At 47.5% G+C, this 21,831-nt stretch overlaps 2 protein-coding genes across 8 annotated transcripts in view; one reads left to right on the forward strand and one right to left on the reverse strand.

The window, feature by feature from the left end:
* APH1B (aph-1 homolog B, gamma-secretase subunit) overlaps positions 1-21,831 on the forward strand; it is a 78,864-nt gene that overhangs the window by 45,839 nt on the left and 11,194 nt on the right. The window lies entirely within an intron of this gene.
* Positions 4,723-21,831, reverse strand: part of CA12 (carbonic anhydrase 12) — a 55,921-nt gene continuing 38,812 nt past the window's right edge. For 2 of the 7 annotated variants that reach the window (XM_027572128.1, XM_027572126.1), the window contains 5 exons: positions 21,668-21,825; positions 20,243-20,369; positions 9,812-9,844; positions 8,861-8,948; positions 4,723-7,306 (listed from right to left, as the gene is read on the reverse strand). In XM_027572128.1, the coding sequence (XP_027427929.1) occupies positions 7,234-7,306; positions 8,861-8,948; positions 9,812-9,844; positions 20,243-20,369; positions 21,668-21,825 (479 nt within the window). In that variant the 3' untranslated portion in view covers positions 4,723-7,233. Of the gene's footprint in view, positions 7,307-8,042; positions 8,437-8,860; positions 8,949-9,644; positions 9,845-20,242; positions 20,370-21,667; positions 21,826-21,831 lie in introns of those variants that run through there. The other 5 variants (XM_027572127.1, XM_027572129.1, XM_027572131.1 and 2 more) reach the window with 5 other exon arrangements.

The raw sequence follows: 21,831 nt of genomic DNA on the forward strand, positions 1-21,831 counted from the left end.
GAGTTTTCCCACACCACCCAATTCAGTTCTCTGTGGACACTGACTAGGTATTCTACAATTTAACTCATTTCTGGCACCGACTGCCCCAAGTTAGAACAGACCCCGCAGGTTAAGGGCTAAATCCCACAAGACTGCCCCCACTTCAGATGCCGGTTTCAAGTCCCAGGCTGTCACCTGTATTTCTGACCAACCAGCTATAAATTGTGGGTTCTGATGACTCCCTCCTCATGTCTGATAATTTGCTAGAACAGCTCACAAAACTCAGGGAAACATTTACTTATATTTACTGGTTTATTATAAAGGATATTATAAAGAATACAGATGAACAGCCAGATAAAGAGATATATAGGTCAGGGTATGGGAAAGGGGTACAGAGCTCTCATCCCCTCTTTTGGGTGCACCACCCTCCCAGTACCTCCATGTATTGGAAGCTCTCCAAACCCCATTGCTTAGGGTTTCTCTGGAGGTCCTGTTATGTAGGCATGATTGATCAAATCATTGGCTATTGGCGATTGAATTCAATTCCCAGTCTTCTCCTGGAGGTCAGGGGGTAGGGCTGAAAGTTCCAGCCCTCTAATCACATGGCTGGTTCCTCTGGCAACCAGCCCCCTATCCTCCAAACATCACCTGTTTAGCATAAACTTAGGTACACCTTAAAGGGGCTTATTATGAATAATATTTGGGAGCTCTATGCCAGGAACTGGGGACAAATACCAAATACATATTTCTTACTACATCACAGTATCACAGGAGATTAATTCTGATTTCACCCAGGGAAAGTGAGAAGCTCCTAACCATGCTTGTTCTCCATGGGAAGATTATACTTCATTTAGGAAAACTTTTCAAATGGTTATTTGTTGGGTGGCTGGGAAGGAAAGAAGCTAAGGTGCATGAGGTCTGTTGTTGGATGTCTAGGTAGCTTGGGGAACAAGTTTCAGCAGATGAACTCACTGGTTATGTTTTTTACGTGCCTCACCACAGGAGTCCTTGATTCTTGCAGAGAAGCCAGTAGACTCTGCCATCACTGACACAGAGTTCCTATAGAGATCTAAATCTGCCCTTGAACCCATAGCCCTGTGTTTGTTGTCTTCATTGCACATAATTAAAAGTTAATATTTGAAACTAGTGAACTCAAGCAGAAATAATGACTTTCACTTACAGTATCAAGAGGTCATAGCTGACCATGTGAATAGACATCACACTCCTTCCTGGGCTCCCACCCACAGGGTGGGTCCCAGGGCAGGTGCCAGTTCTAGCCAGGCTTCTTCCAGATGGATCAGGAGATAAGCTCTCAATGGAAATGCCAGGACGGGGCAGGGTGTCATTTGGCTGTGTGTAGGGGGTTTTCTTTTTCTTCCTTTTTTTATAGTTTTATGGAGGGATAATTGGTGTAAGATAAATGACACATATTTAAAGTGTAAAATTTGAACTGTCTTGACCTATGTGGGGGAAACCATCACCACCGTCAGAATAATGAACATATCCATCACCTCACCAATTTCTTGTACCCCCTTGGTAATCCCTTCATCCCTCGCCTTCCCCGACCACCTTATCCCTAGGCGACCACCAATCTGCTTTATATCACTATAGTGTATTTTGCACTTTCTAGAATTTTATACAAATGGAATTATAGAGTGTGTGCATGTGTGTATTTGTTCCTTCTTTCCAGTTCAGCCTTAGGAATAGAGAAAGTTCAATGAATGTATCCTTGGGACATATTTGGTTTGTTGAGGGTAAGGTGAGGGTAACATCCCAGGAGCTGAGCTGACTCCTTTGTCTACTTGGAGTTGGTAATCTTTGGTCAGACTTTTCCTGAACAGAGGCCAGGATTTAATATTACTAAGCAGATTGGAGGCAGGAGGTTGTTGTTGACTTTCCAGAAATCATTGGCACAAATGCCTTTAGTGTCTTTAGCCTTTGGGGCTTCGTGAGGTTGCGGCATGATTGAGATAAGCATGGAAAATTCTGTTCCAAGATGTTTCCATGTCACTGGAGCTGCGAAGGGCAGACCCCATCCTGTCACTGAGGGTTGGAGAGCTGCAGGAGCTGTGAGACCTTCACTTAGCCCAGAGCCAGAGCCCTTGTTTGGTTTCCCACTTATAAAGGCTCTGTTTCCTCTTGCCTTGGGTTGTGGGATAATTGAGTGAAGGTGCAGTCTAGAATATACAAGTGGGAGACTCACTGAATCCCTGATTGACCTGCAGTCCTAACGATATGCTGGCCTGGTCTAATAGTTTGTTGTTTTTTTTTTTATGGTGAATAATTCTATATCATGAAGCACTTTGGCCCTTATCCCTGCCCAGTCATTCTAAAATGACAGGGCACAGGTAGAGCATGGGGCCCCTCCTCTCCAGCATTGTCTGGGCCTCACACCTTCTCCCCACCCTGTCATAGTTGAGCCTGAGCCAGAGGACCATAGAGGGTCATGCACCCCCGCCAGGCCGTGCACAGTGTGGACAAGGATGGCAACTCCCAGTTTCCCAGCAGGCAGCCGCAGAGGCCTCCTTTCCTCTTGCCTCATAACTTTTCCCCACCCTTGATGGAAGGCAACTTGCAACTCCTTCCAAACTGAGGGACTGAGCTCAGCTGACATTTCAAGAGACTCAGGTTTCAGGCATTTGCTCCCTCAGGCTGGCCAGCTCCAGAAGGGTGGAGACAAAGTGGGAATGTTCAGACCCTGAGGAGATCAGGAGGGGGCCGTTAGGGGGACAGTTAGCACCTGGCACTTGGCCAGGGTCCTGCAGCGAGGTCCCCCAACAAGTTAACCAGGCGCCCTCGTGCCTGTTGCTCAGGCTCCTGCAAAGGCACCAGAATACTCTAGGTCAAGTCACTGCTGAGCACCTGGAGCCCAGGGGCTGGCCAAGGGACATAGCCAGGGCAGGGAGGGCTGGAGAACACCCATGGAGCTGCAAGAAGAGGTATAAGGAGAGGGGGAGCTGTGCCTAAGGTCTGCTGGTCTGTTCACCTTGGCCTGATTTTGTCTGCCCTCTTTTCTTCCATCCTCCATATTCAGCTGCCTGAATTCCCCCATCCTCTCTCATCTCCCATCCCTCAGCCCCCAAAGCTTTCTTCTCAGGTGCATTTTGCATGAAAGCTTTCTAGGTTTAACCCTCCCAAAGGGTATGTCAAAGGAGAAGGTTAGCGGTCTGTATCTGCACAGTGGTTGTGCTGGCCTCTGGCCACGTGTGGCTATGAGCACTTAGGATGTATCTGATGAAAGTGAGAAAAAGCTTGATTTATTTTACTTCAATCAATTTCAATTTAAAAGCTGATAATTGGTTCAGGTTTTGGAAAACTTTTAAGCATGTTTGGAGCAACTCGGGCATGTGAATCGGCTTTTTCCACTGTAATTTTGTCAAACCTAAACACAGATCAAATATTTTCAATGAAAATTTAGCATCCGAATCGAGCTGTGCTGTTAATTTAAAATACACACTAGGTTTCAGAGACTTACTACAGAGAAGAATGAAACTATCTCATATCAAAATATTGATTACATGTTGAAGTTATAGTATTTTGGATCTACTGGGCTTTATAATATATTACTAAAATTGATGACACTATTTTTTTCCTTTTTGGGGTGTGTGGCTACCATAACTTTAAATTTTCACCTGTCTCGCATTGTATCGTCTTATATTCTATCTGACTACATGCTCTAGATTGTATATATAGCTGCATTTACATGAGGAGGTAATGGCCAACCTGAGGAGAGACTTGAGTCTCCCCTGCCAATCCATGGCTCTTGCCACCACATGCCCCTGATCATCAGCCCCAAAGAATCTTGAGTTCAGGGAATGGGGAGCAAGGGTATGAAAGGGGGGCAGATGATTTCTTTTGCTCACTCCAACCTCGCCCCCTGCCACCCCAGCCCCAGTGGGATGGGAGCAGGTGCAAAGGAATGAGAGTTGCACAGCCACTGTGGGGGTGCCTTGCTCCACCTGTCCTTACCTCCGAAGGATGTTAAAGGGGGCGAACTGAAAAATACCTGTGTTCTGACTGAAGAGACCATCAGAACCTGGACGGTTTATAATGTTTCTATTCTAAAGCTGGGCCCACTGTTTTATCACCTACTAGAGCAAAATTACCCTTGGACAGTTCATCTGTTTCCATCCTTGGGCAACTGCAGTGAAAACTGGAAGATTTCCTAGATAAACAAACAGTGATGGTGCCTGTTTGTAACCTCTACAGGATTGCCTCTTCCACCAAACCAGAATGTGAAATCTGGATTTAGATAAAAAATTGTATGGAACATGATAGCATGTTTTGAAAAAAAAATCCAAAATAGATAACAGGCAACCAAGAGAGGCTTCCAACATACTCTAAGTGCAATACCCAGTGAAGTAGAGAGACATAAGGCCCAGTCTTTATGTTCATGTCCTCTTAGTTAGGAATGCCTCCCTCTCCTTCCTTCTGTTCAAATTTGACTTCTTCTTTGAGGCCCAGCTCAGATACCCCCTTCTCTCTGAGCCTTTCCCTGATTATTCCAGATTTCCCAGCTCTGTTCGCTAAGCAGCTATGTGACTCCAGGGCTACACATACTATGGGCCTCTGTCCTCAATAAAATGATTAAGTACATCAGTGTATTTTCCTTTGGAGCCAGGTGCTAAGACATTATAGACAAGTGACATTACTTACTCTGATCAGTTACCTGTCACCATAGACCGGGGACTACAAAGTGCTTTGCCAACAATAATGCTTGAACCTCACCTCCAAAAAAATCAGTCTGATGTGAAAAACATTTTATTTATAATTTCTCATATTTATAGTTTATGTCTTCATTACAATCATTCTTACAATAAATACAGAAGTGCTAAACAGACCATCATCATAGTGGCCTACGGTCCATCCGAGGCACAGGGACAGAGGGATGCTGTAGACCCTGGTGCTTCCCAGTGGTGCTCAGGAGGCCTTCAGAGAGTTTAGTGAAGGGGGAAAGAATTTAAGGTCTGAACTTGAAATGGGATTAATAGTCAATGCAGCAAAATCCTAGAATGTCTCTTAAGGAAACAGGTATAAATTTTTACTATTTTTACTAGATGATCCTAAAGAAACAGAACAAAGAGACTCAAACTCTCCCATTAGTAAGAAACAAAGAAGCCAGGGCCTTCCCTGTCCTTTTCCCACATGGGCTTTGTTTTTGTGATCTGTACCTATAGTGCACCCAGCACAGCACCTGGGCCTTCTACGGGGTGCAAGTGAGGCAGAGGAACTTCACACGCCACAGTGCTGGTTTCCTTCAGTGGTGACTGGTGTTGGTGGAATGAGTGAGAACCTGAGGAAAGGCTTCCCAGTTTCCAAGCTTGGTCCCCAGGAGCCCCATAATGATTAGCAAGGAAGTTGACAGTGTTGATTCTTGGAGCCTTCTGCCTGCCTCCCTAGCTTTGCTTTATCTCAGCCACAGGGCAGGAGAAAATGCCACTGTTTTCATGGCCTAGTCAATCTCCCTTTTTATGAACAGCCATTGTGCCAGCTACAATGATCTCATTGTTTTCTTGCAAAATTTGTCCATAAAAGGTAGAGAGATAGTCCCAGGACTCTGGATTTATGTTGGTTTCTGATTGGCACCTTTGGGCCAAGGCCAAGGAAGCATCACCTAATTCACTATGCTCTGTCATGAGGCTTGTCCCTGCTGTCATTTGATCAGCATCAGGCATGCTAATGGCAAGGTGAAGATGCCACCCCAGGCTCCGAGGCTGTCAAAGATCCTGTGCACACACGTGTCTGAGTGTTCATTAGGTCTTCTGTAACTCTGTTTAGCAAACTAGCTACAAAGCCATGGGGCTTGCCACCACTACAAAAAGTCATGATGGTAGAGAAGGGAGAAGACTGTTCTCAGAGTGAGAGGGAGGAGTAGAAGGAAAAAGATGTTATAAAGAAACCTGTGCTTTGATAGGACATTCCATGCTGTCAGAATGAGACCAGGAATCGAAAGTTCTCTGTGAACTGCAAGGTGCCGGCCATGAGAAGTTGGTGGTGGAGGCTCCTTCTCAGTCATGGAACTAACTGGTCTCCAAGGGGCTCTTACATCTATTAAAGAGTTAAGTCTTCTCAGAAACTGTGGCTTGGGTAGAAGATCATGAAGCATCTTTGTAACATTCCGTTATTATTGGTCCCTACATACCATGATGCCCCCACCCTGCACAGATAACTTCCTGCTTTCATAGCTTGAAAACAGATTTTAACCAAGCCAGGACTCAACATCCTCCAAGTCAGGGAAATAGGTACATCCCAATTCTAGATTGGCAGTAGGGACACCACCGAAGTGGCCAAAATGAAATCTGGGCAAGAGAAAAAGCTCTTCAGTGATTTTGCTTCTGCGTATTTCCTCTAGATTCAAAAGCAGTTTGGGTCATCTCAGAACTCGTGTCTACTCTAGGAGAGAGAAAGTAACAACACTTTTCAAGGAATAGCCTAATTATTTATAAAGTCTGTGAAGTACAAAGCATAACTGCGCTGCTGACAGGAGGTTGGGCTTGGGCTTAATATTCTGTCCTCACACTTAAGACTTGACAACTTCTGACTCCAGTTCTGACTCCGAAGTGTGTGCCTCCAGGCCTTATGTGTCTTCTCATTCTGTTTCTCCGGGCCCATTCAATGCGTTTGACCCAAAGCACAGGACTTTGGAAATGCCTCTACTGTGTTTCAAAGAATATCTTTTGTTTTCTTTTTGTCTCTGACGCCTTGACCCTTCCTGTATCATTCTTCCTCCCAGGTGTAAGGTCAGACCAAAAGTTTTGTCATAGCAGAAAGAAATCAGAGGAAGAAAACAGTCCCTTCCCTGAGGAAAGAAACTGAGTCTCAAAAGCAAAATCTAAGCAGATAGTACACATTCTGGTCTGAAAGCTTGGACAAGAGGCAGAATTTCCAGGATCCTTGAAACCACACTCAAGTGAATCCCTGGATGAAAGTGTTTTCTGACCAAACCAATCACAGCCCCCAGTGGGTGACTTGGTTTGTGGCCCCAGAATCCAGACAACCTCATGGTCTCAGACAGATGAAGCAGACAGCTCAGAGTTCCTGCCTCTTTGGCGAGTTCTTGCCATCCACAGATCATACTGGCAGTGGCCGTGGCATCAGGATGGCAGGGCACCCACCTAAAGGCCCCCCATGGGTCTGGGGCATTTGTGGGTTGAGCTTCAGAGAACCCTCAGGTATTTCAAATGTCTAGGGAGCCACAGTGTGTAGTGTCCAAAGCAAAGTCCTTCCTTGGATGTGCCTGGGAGTTCTGGGGCCTCAGGCATGGGCCTCAGTCTCCTTCTTGATGGCCGGTTTGTAAATGACTCCTTTGTTGTCACCTTTTTTGCTACTGGAACAAGAAGAACACACAAGTCTCAGTTAAAGAGAAGAGACAAGCAGAGAACAGCCTGACTCAGCTACGGAATGAGATGAATTTTAGGGGTCAGATTCTTCTTGTGGGGACCTTTCCCCTGTTCTGATGGTCTTGGGAGGAATGCCCCCAAAATAAAGTATTAACCAAAAAGGAACCTGTTGTTCATTTTCCAGTTGTTCTCTTATAACAGCTGATGATAGTAGACCGGCATTTTGAAGAAGGTCTCATTACCACCCCAACTTTAAACCTTTGATTCCATAACAGGATTCCTGGAAAATTTTTTTTATACATTATAGAAAAATAAATTGGTTTTAGAAAAACCAAACATGACAATAAAAACATGAGCAAAGGCCATTAATAGCTAATGGAAGTTCCATTACCGGTTCCAGGCCAAGGCAAAGCTCTACCCGGTCACCTCGCTCTTCACCCACAAGCGCCGGAAGGATGATGTGGAGCTCAGTGACTTGCACGGGAAGTAATGGCCACTAGCCTCGCTTCCCCACCTGCCCACTCCCGCAGGGCTCCCACTGCCCCCAGCTCCTAGATGGGATTTTAAACTTCACCTGCTTTTAAATCTTTTGCTTTGCAGCCTCTCTTCTCCTTCCACCTTCCCTCCTCCCTTTTGTACCTTCCCATCCCACCCACCCTCCCAGCGACCCCTTCACCCCTCAGATTCCCAGGGCGACATGAAACATGTCTGATGGGCAGGACAGGTGCAAACTCCACTTGTGGAAGTAGGTAACCATGACAGTCTGATTTCTAATGTCTCGAAGCAAGGGAAGCGGGTGGTGTGCAGGCCTCCGGGCACGAGTCCCACTCCCTGAGGCTAAGTTTTCTTGGAGCAACCTGTTCATTTTGGTGGGTCGTTGTGTGTCTGAATCAGCCCTGTGCTCGAGCCCGCCCGTGCTGTTGCGCCAGGCACATCATTCTCCTTTTCCATTGGGCTGTGGGTGGGCACCCTGATACCTCTAGCAAGAGGTTGACCATCTACCTCACTCATGAGAGGCATCACGTGGACGTTACCTGGTCTCTAGCAAACAGCTGACCTGGCTCCGGCCTAAAATCTTCCTCCTGTCTCATTCAGCTCTCTCAGAGGGTTTGTTGGCCTGAGTAAACAAGCCGGTGTTTGAAAGGGGAAAAAAAAAAAAAAAAAAAAAAAATTTCCCTTCATTTTTCTTTTTGGATTCAGAGACAAAAAAAAAAAAACAGATGTAAAGATGTTAGAAGGAAGACAGCCTTGCTGCTTATGTTTAGGCAAATGGGACCTCCCCATCCCCAAATCAAGAGACTTGTCTTAAGGTGTTAGCCACGGCGGCAGGCTGGTGGACACACCTCCACCTCTGAGCATAATGATCCAGTGTCTCATGCAAAGGAGGCTGGGGGCCATGGTGTTTAGGAAACAGCACTACTAGGGTAAGTGTTGGTACAGGTGCTGGGGGCTCTTCATTCTGCAGACTGCCTTCCCAAACAGATCAGTCCTCATGGACAAATAAGCTACCCGAATGCCATTTTGAACCAAAACCAGCTCACCTTTTCTTTCTTCTGAAAAGCCAAATGGACACTGCCAGGACAACACAGATGCCAAGAACGCCAGCCAGGACCGCTGAAAGGATAATGCCTGGGGAAGAGGCAGTGAACATGCATTACACTCCCCCTTCCTTTGCGTCCGTCTCATCCCATGGCACTTGGTTGCGAAGTCAAGTGACAGCTGTGTAATCTGCCACAGAAGGATGTAATTTCCCCATTTCTGTTCTCAGGTTCTGGTCTTTGGCTTAGCAGAACTGGTTGGAGTACTTAGAGCCATTTTCAAACTGTAGTCATTCTCCAGCAAGGGTTCGCAAACTTGCACCAGGATCATCTGAAGAGCTTGTTTAAAATGTAGACTTTTTTGAGCCCAAGCATCACAGACTCATTCAGTCTAGAGCAGGGCCCAGGAATCTGCATTTTTACCAAACAGCTCTAGCTGATCCTGATGTACATGGTTCATGAACCATACTTGGGAGAAACCCTGGGCTATAGAATAAGAACTTACTCTGTCTTGGCTTGCTGGAGTTAAGGACCACTGGGAAGCCTCTATCGGCTTTGCTCCCAAGCTCCATTGCACAGTCCTAAGTAGTCCAAAACAACCAGGGGCCCACTGCCAAGATCACCTAGCCAGTCACCCAACCTCCACACTGGGCTTGGGCCTGTTCTTAGGCTGCAGCTTCCCAGCATGGCCAACAGAGGTCTTGGTTAGGCTCATTGAATGTACACATGCTGTAGAGTGATTAGGTCTTTCATTATGGAAGCATTTGATTGGCAGTTCATCTTTGAATCATAGAGTGGTTTGAAGGTAGGACCCACAGAAAGGAGAGGGCCAGGAGCCAGACTGACAGCACAGAGAAGCAGGGAGGATGGGCTTAGAAGACTCACAGGCCCAGATCATACCAAGAATCACAGCAGTCACCCAGCTGCAGCATGCAAGGCCGGCAGGCCACATACCCAGACTCAGTCCTGCGTACGTAAGGTCTTGCACTTCAAAGGGGAGAGGAAAAGGTTGAAAATTAACCAAGTCAAACCATGGTGGATTTGCCCAGTGTGTTGAGCGAAGCCCCACCTTTTGTCTGGTTGGAAGTACAGGGCTTATGCAGATTTTCTGGGTGCCCCATGGTATAGAGGGAATTGTGCACTTTGGGAATTCACACTGTGATCTCCCTCTCCAGTTCTCCTTTATCACAACAGTCTCTTTGCTAGGGCCAGACTTCAGTTTTTAGTACAACATGGCTAAAGTGGAAGATGAGGAAGGGTAAGGATCAGAGTCTACTTGGGCAGGCTACTGTGTGCTTCTCGCATCCCTACCCCTCTTCATCGGTAAGGAATCGGCCAGGTTCTGGCAGGCTGGGGCTGGCAGGGCTTAGTTGGAGCCTTCGCTAGACTTCTGCCCTATCCCTATCCAGTCTTGTTGTCGTGATGGTTCTGTTTTTGCTTTGGCCTCACTGGGCAAACTGGAGAAACCCCTCCGTACCCGCCTCCCTTCTCTGCTGTGTAGAACCCTGAGATTGTGGCTTCTCTCAGAGCATTATTATTGGGATGAGTTAGGAGTCCTCAGCGGGGCTGAAATAGTGCCCAGCTATCTGAGGTAAAATCCCATAGTCAGCTTCCTAGGCACCTCCCTGGGGGACGGTCATGGGTGAGCCCATCTTCTTGAGTAACACAGAAGAACCCAGTCATGAAGCCCCCCTGGGTTACCCCAGCATGCTTCTTCCAGGTTCTTAGAACTACTCCCCATTCTCCCAGTTAGGTCCTCCATCTAAAGAAAGGCTGTTACAGATCCCCTCTTGTCTGGTGGTTTTCTGACCTAGGAGAAACTTCTAATGTATGTGCATATGTAGTATGGGTGCTTATTCCAGTTCATGTTGGAAGCCAGAGTTGTGCAGGTAGTGGCCACCCAGCCTGGTACTCCGGAGAGCCTGTGCCCACAGAGCCCACTGTGTTGACTCAGACCCTGGGAGAGCCCTGACCAGTTGTGAGACGCCAGCAGAGAGCCAGGGACTCACACTTGGGGCACGTAACACCCTGGAGAACCAGACCAGAGACTGCAGGATGAGGTTTTGCTCACCCCCTTTTTCTGCTGTGTGGCCAGTTGATCCCCCTGGAGCCCTCAGCCCTGTGCCCTTTCCCTACTGTCCTCTTTCACAATCTCATACGGAGCGTGCAGCCTCCCTCATCTGAGGCTGGCCGCTAGGAGTCTCTGGTCTGGTTTCCGCAGGTGGCCCCAGGCTGTTGTAAGGAGAAGCAGAGCAGCTGTGGAGAGGAGCTATCCACAAAGAACAGGGTGGCCTGTTCTCTTGGCTCTTGCTGGCCACCATCAGCAGCCCCTGGCCTCCCAAGTGGCAGAGTGGCTCCCATGGCCTGATTCCCTACCCCAGGTCTCTTCTTGTAACCTGAACACAAGGACAAGCGTGTGGCTTAGGGAGACACTTGGGATAGGAGTCTCCCCTGGGGAGAGCATCCGGTGTTTGTATAGCATATGCTGTGTTGTCTGCATAGCCCGTGGCCTCTGCACACTGTAATTTGGTATTTGGGGTGTTTTTTTTAAGGTACCTAGAGGCAACCCAGGCTTCTAAGATCTTAAAAACAACAACCAAAACCCCGCAACTAGTCGTGGTTTTTTTTCCAAGCCTTTTGATGAAATATACTTTTGTTCTTTGTTCCTAAAACTCCAGATGCTGGTGGTACCAGCTAGTTTTCGCCACATAAGACCACTGGTAAGGGTGCCTGGGTGGCTCAGTCGTTAAGCATCTGCCTTTAGCTCAGGTCATGATCCCAGGATCCTGGGATCGAGTCCCACATCGGGCTCCCTGCTCTGCGGGAAGCCTGCTTCTCCCTCTCCCATTCCCGCTGCTTGTTTTCCTGCTCTCACTATGTCTCTCTCTGTCAAATAAATAAATAAAATCTTAAAAAAAAAAAAAAAAAAGACCACTGGTAAGCCTAACCACTTAGCTAAGCCATCCAAACTGGACAGTTTCTAAGTCGTTTCTTTCACAGTCACCTCAAACCTCTGGAGAGCCACACAGGCCCCCAGACAGCTGAGCAGCCCCACTTCAGGCTGGAGGAAGTGCCCCCAGGGAGCTCAGGGAGCAGAGCCAACTCTCCAGAAGCAAGGCCCCCAGGGATGGGACTTTTCCCAAGAGCCTGTGGCCCAGGTTGGTGGCTCATCTGGAGGAAATCTGGCTGCCCTTGGCTGAATTAGGCCCTATAAACAACGGCCTAATTTAATCCAGGCTCTAAGCAGGGCTCCTGGCTCCTAGATGACTACTTGTGAGGGCCTAAGTTGCCTCTTTGTGGAAATAATGAAATAAGCAAGCAGCCACAAAGACAAGGAAAGCCCCAGAGCCTGGGACAGATGCTTTTCAGCCAAGACTTTGATACAGCAAGGACAAAGCACCTTGACTGAGCAAGTGAAGAGCATGAGCCACTATGGAAGATGAGTGGCAATGAGGGTGTCACCTCATCAGAATTCTCCCCCTAAAGAAGCCCAGGGCAGGACGATGTTGGGATGCTGTCCCCTGCGAGCTGAGATGGCACCAGCCATCAAGGAAGCAGGACTTCTCTGCAGAGAGCGATGCAGCCCACAGGGTTTGGGTCCCATTCTGCTAACTAACAGGAGAGGGAAAGGCAGGGAGACTTCGGGGGGGGGGGGGGGCACAGGAATAGGCGTTGGGGCAGCTGAAGCAGTAGATCCCAGAGAGAGAAGCCAAAGCCTGCATCACAGCAGAGCCTCTGGGGTGTTGTAGAGAATAGGCAACACAGATGATGGAGGGAGGGACACAGCCAGGGACATTCATTTGCAGATTAAAAAAAGAAATGGTTTGTTTCTAATCAGCAAATAAGACAGGCAGTTCCCACTGAAGAACACTGAGAACAGGAGCGACAGAGAGAGGCTGACTGACAGCGATGGCCCACAAGAGCCAAGTATGAAAACACGGTGAAGGGGCTTGTGAGCTAGTTGGTAAGAGGGCACATGCCCCACAGACGTGGCAGAGCTCTCTGCTCTCCATAAAGCGCTCCAGTACGGTTCAGGGTGAGCAAAGACAGGGCAGTCTGACGCAGAGAAGGAAATCGCACAGATACAGAAGAACCTAACAGATCCCTGAAGACAGGCAAGCCGTTTGCCCCAGGGTCCTCGCTACCTGTTCTCGCTAGCTCAGGAGCTGCACCCTCACTGCTCTCTTGCGGGACCCGGGGGTGCCGGTTAACTGCTTCTGAGGTCTTCTGAAGCCTCAGATGCACACACACAACAGCCCAGCGGAAGGGACAAGCACCGCATTTACACAGCTTGCAGCTTCTGGAACAATTCTAGCATTTTTTTTTTAGGTCTATTTGCAATTCTACTTATTCAAACAGAAAATAATCCTTTTCCTTTCAAAATATTATTTTCAAATATGGACTGTTTTAGTAAGTGACATCTTACATAGTTACATGTATGGATGTACATATGTATACATCTTATGTATATGTTTATGCCTTTAGCAGTCTCCAGTCTTATAAAAGAAACAAGAAGAGTTTTGGTTTAGCAGCGATTTGATAGTTTAAATACATAAAATCCCCTTTTGGATGATAAAAGCTCTTATTATTCTGCTTAATACAAGTCATAGGCTGAAGTAACTAAGATGCTGGCCCCATCTTTGACGAGGCTTTGGTAAGAAAAGCAAGGAAGCTGCCCTCGGTGACCACAGAATAGAACTATCTTTGGAGAACATACTTAACTGGGGAGCTTTTCTTATTGGCACTAGGGAATCCCAAAAAGAAATAATTTCTACAAATAAATCTGCCAAAGAGATACCACCAGATTACACGAGCGAGCTGGATTGCGGGCCCAGGACAGAAAGCCACGTTGCTCTGGGGGGCCTGAATTCTGGAGCAGTAGGCGTGGGTTATTGAGCTTAGTACTAAGGCTTAGTACTCTCAGCTCCCTTCCATGGCCAGTCTCAGGCTGTCTGTGCTGAAGGAATGGTAGGTGGTGGGACTGGGGCCTTTAATTCCTTTCAGGCCAGAGCAACAGAAAAAGCCTGACAACTTCCCAGGGCAACTCCCTCTCAGGACTTCAAAACTTAGCCTTGACAGATCTTTAATGTTTCTTAGACAAATGGATTGATTTGAATGCCGCTGGCAAATGGAAAACAAAGCAAAATAGGACTTGAAACTGGAATGTAACAACTGGCCAGGCTTATGTTCAAATCATTCTGCAGAGAAGACCCTGGGGAGGGGAGGGGCAGGGAGACGGGGTGGGTTACATTCTTTCAAACTCGCAGTGAGCACCAGGCACAGTGCCTGCCACAAGAGTTAAGATCCCAACCGTCCCTGTCTTAGGGGGCTGGTAGCGCGTGTGGATAATCTCGACATGCTTATTCTCTTCCGTACGCAGTAAGTCATTACCCTGTGGTATGCTAAGAACCGTCACAGAGATGAATGAGTTGTTCCAGCTGCACTGAAGGAAATTCTAAGTCACCTTCAGGAGAACAGGGAAGATTTCTGGAATGATATGATTAGAACTGGGTCTTGAAAGAATTTTTCAAGTGGGAGAGGTGAGGGGCATCCCAGGCGCAGGAAATCGTGTGTGCACGGGTGAAAGCAGTACCGTGCTAAGGGAGGCCCTACACGGTGTGGATGAATGCCGGGGTGGGGGCGGGGTGCAGAGTGCTGGGAAGGCAGCTGGGGCCACCTCACCAAGGGGGGGCGTCCAGCTTGCTGACTTCCCCCCTGGTCTGCTCTGTGCCAGAGGCTTGCCCTTAGAAGCCAGAGAACATCCACACTGGGGTTTTCTGTTCCCCGTAGTGCCTGACTTGGGGTGTGCTCTGGAAACACATGGCCCATTACATTGCACTAGATGAAGGGACTAGGGACTTCTTAGCACATTTGATAATTGCTCCCGACTATTCAGCCCCCACCCCACCCCCGTATCCAGGGGAATTTGAAGGTGGGAACTCCTCTGGTCTTTCATTTGGATACCTTGGTAGACTTGATGATATTTTCCATCTAATAGATTTTATTTAAAAATAAGAACTTTTAGAAACACAAGGTCAGTAACCACGAAGTATACATTCTAGTCTCAGAAAGTAGATAATTAGCCATCTTAGCTTTGTAAGATTTCTTTTCTCCTTTTTAAAGGTTTTATAAAACTACCCAGGTCCCGCAGAGTCAAGCAGATTCTAATTGTGCTACTCCACAGATGTACCGTGGGTGAAAGCCGCCCCCCCACCCCCCGTCTGCTGTCCCGCACTCCTAAGTGTGCCTCGGCTGGCTCCAGGCTCTGCGGTGGTGACATGCAGTTGCTCAGAGCAAGCCCACTACAGACATGATTATAGAAACTCTCTGGCTCCCCCTTGTCCCTCAAGTTTCCCTTGCCCTGGCATATTAAAAATAGGGCTAGGGGGGCACCTGGGTGGCTCAGTCGGTTAAGCGTCTGCCTTCGGCTCAGGTCATGATCCCAGGGTCCTGGGATCGAGCCCCACATCGGGCTCCCGGCTCGGCGGGAAGCCTGCTTCTCCCTCTCCCACTCCCCCTGCTTGTATTCCTGCTCTCATTATCTCTCTCTCTCTCTCTGTCAAATAAATAAATAAAAATCTTAAAAAATAAATAAATAAAAATAGGGCTAGGTAACATTAGCATTTCAGTTTGATAGGCTCTTCCTTTATGACCCGTCACCATCAGGGCCCAGGGCTGGTATGTTTAGCTAGAAAGAGGTCAACTTGAAGGAACCAAGAATCAGGCCCCTGGTCTGTAAATCTGCCACTTCTCTGCCATCTTTCTCCTTCCTCCCAGAGGGATCTGACTTTTGTGAGGTCTGGTCTGCTCACAGCGTGTGTTCCCCTCTCTGGGATCCCTCCTTGAGGACAATGAGTTTTGTGTCCTCTCGTTAGCTCAAGTCTTCTATTTGTGCCCCTTGGAAGAGGCACTTTCTAAGAGCTAAAAAAAAGGTGCCTCACGTGAGTTTCACCTCTCCACAAAGAGTGGGCATTTTAGCCAAAGGCAACAAGAAACAACCCACGTGAGAAAAAAAAAAAATGGTACAAAAGCAAGGGAGAAAAATGATAAGGAGATTCTGAGGCAAGTTGCTGCCTCAGAAGCATCTGGACCCTTGATAAAGTGGTTTGTATAGTTCTCCTGAGGGTAGATAGTTCTCTCTCATCCGCTTCTCTTAGCCTTGGATGTACCCAGTTATATAAAAAGAAGGTGTATTCAAATTCTAAAGGAAGATGGGGAACAGGGTTTCTCTTGAGTTCGGTTGCTCTACCTTAATAATCCAACAACTTTTTGGTTTCGGGGTAACCATCACCAGACTGAAAATGTCACGCTGTAGAGGCATCGGCGTTGCTCAGTCGGTTGAGCGTCCTACTCTTGATTTTGGTTCAGATCCTCATCTCTGGGTCGTAGGATCGAGCCCCGTGTCGGGCTCCGCGCTCAGTGCAGAGTCTGCTTGTCTCTCTCCCTCTGCTCCCCGCCCCCGACTTGTGCTCTTTCCTCCCTTTCTCTCTCTCTCAAATAAGTAAATAAAAATTTTTTTAAAAGGCAATAAAAAAAAGAAAATGTCATGCTGTAATAGAATAAAGACCAGGGCATTTGACAGAAAACTCCAAAATCCTCTGAGTGGAAAAAAAAAAAAAAATCAGTCTGAGCCTAGGAAAGTGTTTGTGTAATCCCTGGGCAGTCGTTCTCAATTTCCCCTCTCCTGCCCTGGAGACATTTGACAATGTCTGGAGACATTTTTGGCAGTCAGAATTGGGCGGATATTACGGGCATCTAGTGGGGAGAGGCTAGGGATGCTGCTAATTCTACAATGTACAGGACAGCCCCCCAGTGAGAATAATCCAGCCCAAAATGTCAGTAGCACCAAGGTTGAGAAACCCTGAGCTAGGGCTAAATCGCAGTTAGTACAGACTACTTAAGTCTGTACTTTTTTTTTTTTCCAGCATTTTATTATTTTTTATTTTATTTATTTATTTTTAATATTTTATTTATTTATTTGACAGAGAGAGACACAGCGAGAGAGGGAACACAAGCAGGGGGAGTGGGAGAGGGAGAAGCAGGCTCCCCGCTGAGCAGGGAGCCCGATGCGGGACTCGATCCCAGGACCCTGGGACCATGACCCGAGCCGAAGGCAGACGCTTAACTGACTGAGCCACCCAGGCGCCCCTATTTATTATTTTTAAAATTTTTTTGTTTAAATTCAATTTAGTTAACATAGTATATTGTTAGTTTCGGGGGTAGAATCTAGTGATTCATCAGCTGCATATAACACCCAGTGCTCATTACATCAGGTGCCCTCCTTAATGCATCATCTAATTACCCCATCACCCACCCACCTCCTCTGCAGCAACACTCAGTTTATTTCCTAGAGTTAAGAGTCTCTTACGGTTTGCCTCCTTCTCTGTTTTTATTTTATTTTTCCTTCCTATGTTCATCTGTTTTGTTTCTTAAATTCCACATATGAGTGAAATCATATGGTATTTGTCTTTCTCTGACAGACTTATTTCTCTTAGCAAAATACTCTCGAGCTTCATCCACATCGTTGCAAATGTCAAGATTTCATTCTTTTTGAGGGCTACAGGACAGACTACTACCTCTTAAGGACAGAAACCAAGTTCTTCATTCCTTTTCTAAGCACAGTTGAGAAAAAGCATGGTCAAGCTTAAATGATTCAGTCTCAGTTGTTCCAATTTGGCTAAACCTCAGAGCCTAATCTCAAAGTCCTTGCCCTTTCTCTCCTGGAGGATTTCCTTTACATTACTTTTCTCCTGGAAAAATATTCCAACTCCATAGTTCCTGTTAACTTCCAGAGAAGACCCTGAATCAATCAGACCCTAATTACAAGCATGCCTCAGAGGAAGAGTGTATAAATAGAGTCCAAATTGCTCAAGGTTCACACTGACAAACGGGCTCACCCCATAAACCTGAAATGGCATGTTACAGTCTGAGGCCCCTCCAAGTGGGTGTGAGAGGGCCCTCATGAATGTAGGTGCCCCTGAGGGGTGAGATTTGGGGCTTCACTCCTTTGGGGCTGCCCTCCCCATTGCTCCTTGGGAAACAGCCCTTGTTAGCTGCCTGTGTCTTTGAGAAGTGAGCAGGAGGGGACAATTCTGGCCAAGTTTCTATAATCACCCTCCAAATGAACAGGTTTGCCTTGGACTGCCATGGTGTCTCACTCCAAGGGGAGAGCTGGGCCCAGCCTGGGCTCCTTGAAACAGCCGTTCTGGGTGAACCGTGCAGGAAAGGCAGTGGCAAACCTGCGTTTGGGCTTTGATCCTGATGTCCTAAGCTTGGAGTAGGTCTCCAGGCTTCTGCTGAGGAGCCCCTCAAGCTCCCCAGCTAGACTAGGAGAGTCTAGTGAAGCGCTCTGCTGCAGGCCTGACTACACTGCCCATTCCATGAGTGCCAACTGAGAGCCGAGCCAGTCTAAGAAGATGGCTAATTATTCCCAATGCCACAGTCCACTGTTACAAGTGGAGGTTACTTTTGGATGTCAGACTCAAGTTCCTGCATGGTTTCTTCTGATCCTCTGTAACTGTCCTCAAACACTGTCCCTGCAACGTAAAGTGCGGATGGACAGTCGTTAGTGTCCGCTTAGAATCATATAACATGTTGGCACTGAAAGCATGTTAGCTCACCTAGCCCAGCCTAATATTTTATGGCTGAAGAAACCAAGGCCAAAGAAGGGACATTGATTTGCTTACATCAGACAGCCAGGAGGAAACAAACTGAGGCCTCCAGCCTAGGTCTTCTGACCATACAGGGAGTATTTATCACCGTATCCCCTGTGACTTGTGTAGACCAGCCCAGAGAGGAGATCTGATTACTATCTTGGAATCACAAGCAAAATTCAACCTTATCTATGTGGGCCCAGTCCTTTAATGTTCAGGTAGAGTTTTTATGTTTTTTTTTTATTTTATTGAAGAGTTGAAGTATTTTCCATTTAACCCTTGACTACTCTCCATTTTGAAGAACAGGAAAAGAGAAATTTATATCCAAAAGAGATCACAAAGGGATAATTCTGTACATTTGAGGCATTTCCTAGAAGAGACGTTGACAGTCATCATCATATACATTCTCAATTTTTAGGAAGGGTCAATGTTCACAGATTGAGTTTTCAGACCAGGAAACTGAGGAAAAGAGAGAAATTACCTTAACCAGTGGTATCTGGAGAGGAGAGCACAAAAGACAAATTCTTGGGCAGTTCTTGATTCCGTAACTGACAGAAGAACTTAATTCTGACCATATGTATGGGTCTGTTCAGAAGGGCATGTTTCTAAAGCTTGCTGGCAAGGGCCCTGAAATACAGTCCTCCTATGTTTAACTAAGCTTAGTCAGTGGTAGTTCTAATCTCACACAGTAAGAAAGGAACAACAACAAAGGTACACCAGGTGAGACCAGGAGAGCTGATTCTCGGATAGTGGGTCAGTGGGGTCATCTCTGGATACGATCACCTGGCCTGGTTCAGTCACAAGTGATATAAGGGGATAAAGTAGAACTTTCACAGACCTACCCTGCTTCTTTCTGGCCGCTTGCCATTCCCTTATCGAGAGTGGGTCAAGAATCTACAGTGAGAAAGTGAACTTGGAGGTTCAAAAAAGGGTGTGGGCCACAAGAGGGCTCCCTTACCTGTTTCCCTGAACCCCTGGCTTCCAACAGTATCAACATAGGTATTGAACAAATAAAGATGTTCAATGTCCTTCTGGGGAGTTATGGTTACAGATTTAAAAGGAAGAACTGAGCTTTCATAGCCTTAAGACTAAACCAAACTTCACGCTTCATTCAGTACAGTTCCTGTGTGCCCATGCTTAAGGAGATGAAACAAAAGAGCCGCGAGTGCAGATGCTTTCTTGCCTGATGGGTCCTGCCATATTAGACCATGAGCTGCTGTGGCTACAAATGTGGATTATGCCCACTCTCTGAAGCCTTACGAAGCACCTTCCCTGCACGTTGGTGATGCTATGAATCACCTGGCAAGGCTGAAGATGGGCCTTGATGCCAAGAAAGCCTAGGGTAAGAAGTTAGGAGTTTGATCTCATGAAAATAGTCCTATCCTGTGTCTTAGGAGAAGGGTAGTTCTCCAGAGCAGAGAGGTCCCCCAGAGCATCCTCTCTTCCCATCTGTGGGAGACTCCCAGATTTAATGAAGGCTCTGGTCCAGGCGCCTAGAGGCCCTGGTTAGTGTTTCCCCGCAAAGGCTCAGGGAAGTCAAGAGCAGTGAAGGGTGACCTCAGTAAACCCACACACAGTATCTTCTTACACATCCTGGTTCCCTTGGCAGCCAGAGTGCTCCTAACCCACCTCCTAACGGCATCAGTGACAAAGCCCGAGGGCAGGGCACCCAACTTCATATTCAGTGGGTGTCTTGGCACCATACTCCCCCCACAACACCGCATCTTCTCACCTTGCCGGAAAGAGATGTACACCTGCCTCTCCTCAAACTCCTGGACCTGCCGGAAGTTGTTGACCATTTCTCTGGGGGATGGGTCATCCACGTATGTGTAGTACAGAGCAGTCTCCAAAGCCAGCAGCTGCAAGGGGAGCAGCAGAAACATACCCCATGGGCAGAGTGATGTTCTCTTGCCTGACCTCACTGGGGAAGAGACCTCTGGGGCATGGCAGGAGGCACATCAGAAAGCCATGGGAAAGCCAGAAAACTGCTCCCTTCCCCTGCTGGTGTCTGGTCGACTGGGCACCGGGTGAGCTGGTCTGTCCCCTCCTCCCAAGGCTTGGAGGGAAGTTAGTGCTGTTAGCTGCTGGGTGGTGGAGGGACTCCTCGGCCTCTCACGGACACGGCATTCCTCTCATGGGCCCGATTTGGAACCCAGCTCTAAATTAGAGGGGCCTAAGGCTTATTCTGATGATCTTATCAAAAGGAACAAAAAGGAGGAGGCAAGAGTTTCACAGATCCTCTGACAACTGGTTCCACAGAATTTTCATACACCCACATAGATTATATAATCGGTTTCCAAGGTGGTTTCTAGGTTAGGGTATTACTGCTTCCCCACACATTTCATCTCTTGATTCATCACTTTATTCCTGTCCGCCTACCTGCTGCCATTTATCTACATTACTCAGGTCGGTAGCTCATAGTAAAAAGAAGGAGCAACAGTGAGGGCCTTCCTGGACGCGGGAAGAGGGGCCAGGGGCGGGGTGGGCCAGGAGCCCGTGTGTGGCACTGCCCTGGCCATGTCTCCTGGACAGCCAGTTTTCTTCTTGATGAATTTCTGGGGAGCAGAGGGATGGGCAGTGACCAGGAACTCCAGTGTGACTTTGGGGCTTAGCTTTGTGGCCAATCAGCGGGCAATCCCACAAGCTCCCTCATCTGTCTACCCCTCACTTTCATCACCTGTAAGATGAGAGGGTCGGAGATGATTGCTGAGGATTCTGTGCCCCCGGTTTTGCACTAGACCATGAGCTTCTTGAGGACAGAGACCGCCGCTTACTCACTGCTGCAATCCCAGCCCTCTAGTTTGTTACACTAACTGGCTCCATCTTTATTCCGCCCTGTAAAGGAACCGTGCTCTCTCCCGCCACAGAGGAAACACCATCCAGCCACTGAGGGAAATACTAGGAAATGCAGCTTAACAACTTGTTTGTAAGGAACTGTGGAGACAGGTTCATTTTCTTAGCTTAACTCAGTAACTCCACTTTTGAAGCTCAGCCTGTAATTTCTGCCGTGCTTCCGGGCACCTGCGATATTTGAAGAGGTTTGGCTTAGCTGTCAATGAAACTCTAAGTGAGGAAACCAAGTTGGTGATTATGAGCTGGGTGACGGCAGGGACCGAGGTGCCACGTGGTCTCTGACTCAGAAGGGCACAACAGTTACCTGCTCCTGGGAAATTTGCACAGGGTTCCGGAAAACCGTCCAGAGCACGGTGGGGTGGCAAGGAGGTGTGGTCAGGGACCCTTTGTAGCGATAGTACTCATCAGGCCTCTCAGGAAGCAGCTCTTCAATGCTGAAACCTGGAATGAGCACTTCTTGGCCTGGAG

Source organism: Zalophus californianus, chromosome 6, assembly GCF_009762305.2.
Source record: "Zalophus californianus isolate mZalCal1 chromosome 6, mZalCal1.pri.v2, whole genome shotgun sequence".
Classification (NCBI taxonomy): domain Eukaryota; kingdom Metazoa; phylum Chordata; class Mammalia; order Carnivora; family Otariidae; genus Zalophus; species Zalophus californianus.